The following is a 2,241-nucleotide window of genomic DNA, read 5'->3' on the forward strand; positions in this document are numbered from 1 at the left end:
GACCGGAGCGGAGCGGAGCAGAGCTGGACCACATGTTGTGTAAATTAGGGGTAAGACACTGGAGCTGTTCCGGAGTAAAGCTACAAAGATCACACTGCACCAACAGGAAAAAGAAACAAGCACAATACCCGTATTTTCAAAATAATTTACCAAAGGCAGACTAATTTTGTTGAAATCCTAGTTATATGCTGTCTAAGCATGTAGCATGTAGCATACACATAATACATGTGGATTTTATTAAAAAACAAAGATGCAGTTTCAACTGTTTGGTGTCCATCTTCCACAGAATGAATTCTTTTGCTCTGACTTTGACACATTTCTTAGTGAATTTATGCTGCCATCTCATATTTCCTGCATATGCTTCTGGGAGCTCCTCTGTGCTTCACAGCGGAGCTGAGCAGATGCTGTAGACCAGGGGTTCTCAAGCCATTTGGGTCTGGGGACCCCTTACAAGAGTGAAAAAAATTCCAGGGACCCCCTCAAATAAACCCATGCTGTTTCAAAAGTTAATTTGTCATTTCAACCCATTAAATGTCAAAGGAATATATATTTTAATTAAGTTTATTGTGTTTGCTTTATTATTTCATTGTTCTCCATGCATTTTTAAAAATAAAAACCAAATTAATATTTTATTTAAAAAATTTTGAGGACCCCAAGATACCTCTCGCGGACTCCTGGGGGTCCAAGGACCGCAGTTTGAGAAGCTGTGCTGTCGACATTGGGATGGAAACAAATGTTGGTGAACAGCGCAGTGCAGTGAAGGAGAACTGCATGTAGTGTATTTTTGTTTCACATGTTCCAACACCTTCTTCTAAAATCTGTCAGAAGTCATCATGAAAGGACTTATGTGCTCTAAAAAAATAAGTGTTGACTTTACTCARCTAAATCAGTTTAAATTTGAGGCCATATATATGTTATTTTAAAGAAATTGACCAATTTAATCAACTTGGTTTTATGGAGCCAGTTTGGTTCAGTAAATTTAACCGTTTATTTGTTAGAGAGCGTGGAAAAGTACTTTTTCTTTTACTTCTACTTTCCCAATGTTTGTGAACAGTTTTATGACTTTTACTTAAGTAGTTTTCAACAGTGACATTTATTTTGACCAAAGTCATTTTCTGTTAAGGTATTTGTACTTTTTCTTAGTTATTTTTTCCAAGTACTTTATACAGTAGATCTCTGCTTGCAGCATGTGCTTACCTGATCTGTTTGGCGTAGCTCAGCTCAATGTCGGCTCGTTCTTTAGCAAACTTTGTGTATCTCTCCAGAAAGTCGATTCCCCAGCTGGTGTGTTTCTCCAGATTCTCAAACTGATCCTGAAACATCAGAAGATTTCAGTGTAAACTGAAACGTTCAGGTCTTCAGTCTTCTTCAAGACACTGGATCAAAATATTTAGATTTTTTAACTGTTGCTCATTTTCTGATTCTTTCTAGAATTGCTAAAAACTTTCAATAAATTTGAGACAAAAATTCTTATTATGACCTGTGTTCATGTACTAGCCATGCTGTATCTGACATCAGGGGGCACCTCCACCTGCACCCCACCTGAACACCTGTGGATGGGCTCACAGGATGGAGCTGCTGAGGTTAGGGTTAGCAGCAGGGCCTCGTACAAAACTGGACTGGATTTTTTACTAAATATGGATCAAAAATACCCCTAAACTGTGCATGAATCCAGGTATAATCTGTACATCCAGATCAATAAAGACACACCCCCACCTGAACACCTCCACCTGAACACCTCCACCTGAACACCTCCACCTGAATACCACCTGAACACCTCCACCTGAACACCACCTGAACACCTCCACCTGCACACCACCTGAACACCACCTGAACACCTCCACCTGAACACCTCCACCTGAACACCTCCACCTGCACACCACCTGAACACCTCCACCTGAACACCACCTGAACACCTCCACCTTCACACCTCCACCTGAACACCTCCACCTGCACACCACCTGAACACCTCCACCTGAACACCACCTGAACACCTCCACCTTCACACCTCCACCTGAACACCACCTGAACACCTCCACCTGCACACCAACTGAACACCACCTGAACACCTCCACCTGCATTCCACCTGAACACCTCCACCTGAACACCACCTGAACACCACCTGAACACCTCCACCTGAACACCACCTGAACACCTCCACCTTCACACCTTCACCTGAACACCACCTGAACACCTCCACCTTCACACCTCCACCTGAACACCACCTGAACACCTCCACCT

The 2,241-nt window shown here is 42.5% G+C and overlaps 1 protein-coding gene across 1 annotated transcript in view; it reads right to left on the reverse strand.

The window, feature by feature from the left end:
• The window catches only part of LOC106511000 (formin-binding protein 1), a gene marked incomplete at both ends in the record, with an annotated part of 19,450 nt that extends 18,137 nt beyond the window's left edge, over positions 1–1,313 (reverse strand). The window contains 1 exon segment of the mRNA XM_013999737.1: positions 1,198–1,313. Within this exon segment, the coding sequence (XP_013855191.1) occupies positions 1,198–1,313 (116 nt within the window).
• Between the last annotated feature and the right edge of the window lie 928 nt (positions 1,314–2,241).

The sequence above is a fragment of the Austrofundulus limnaeus genome, unplaced genomic scaffold (assembly GCF_001266775.1).
Source record: "Austrofundulus limnaeus strain Quisiro unplaced genomic scaffold, Austrofundulus_limnaeus-1.0 Scaffold2441, whole genome shotgun sequence".
NCBI lineage: Eukaryota > Metazoa > Chordata > Actinopteri > Cyprinodontiformes > Rivulidae > Austrofundulus > Austrofundulus limnaeus.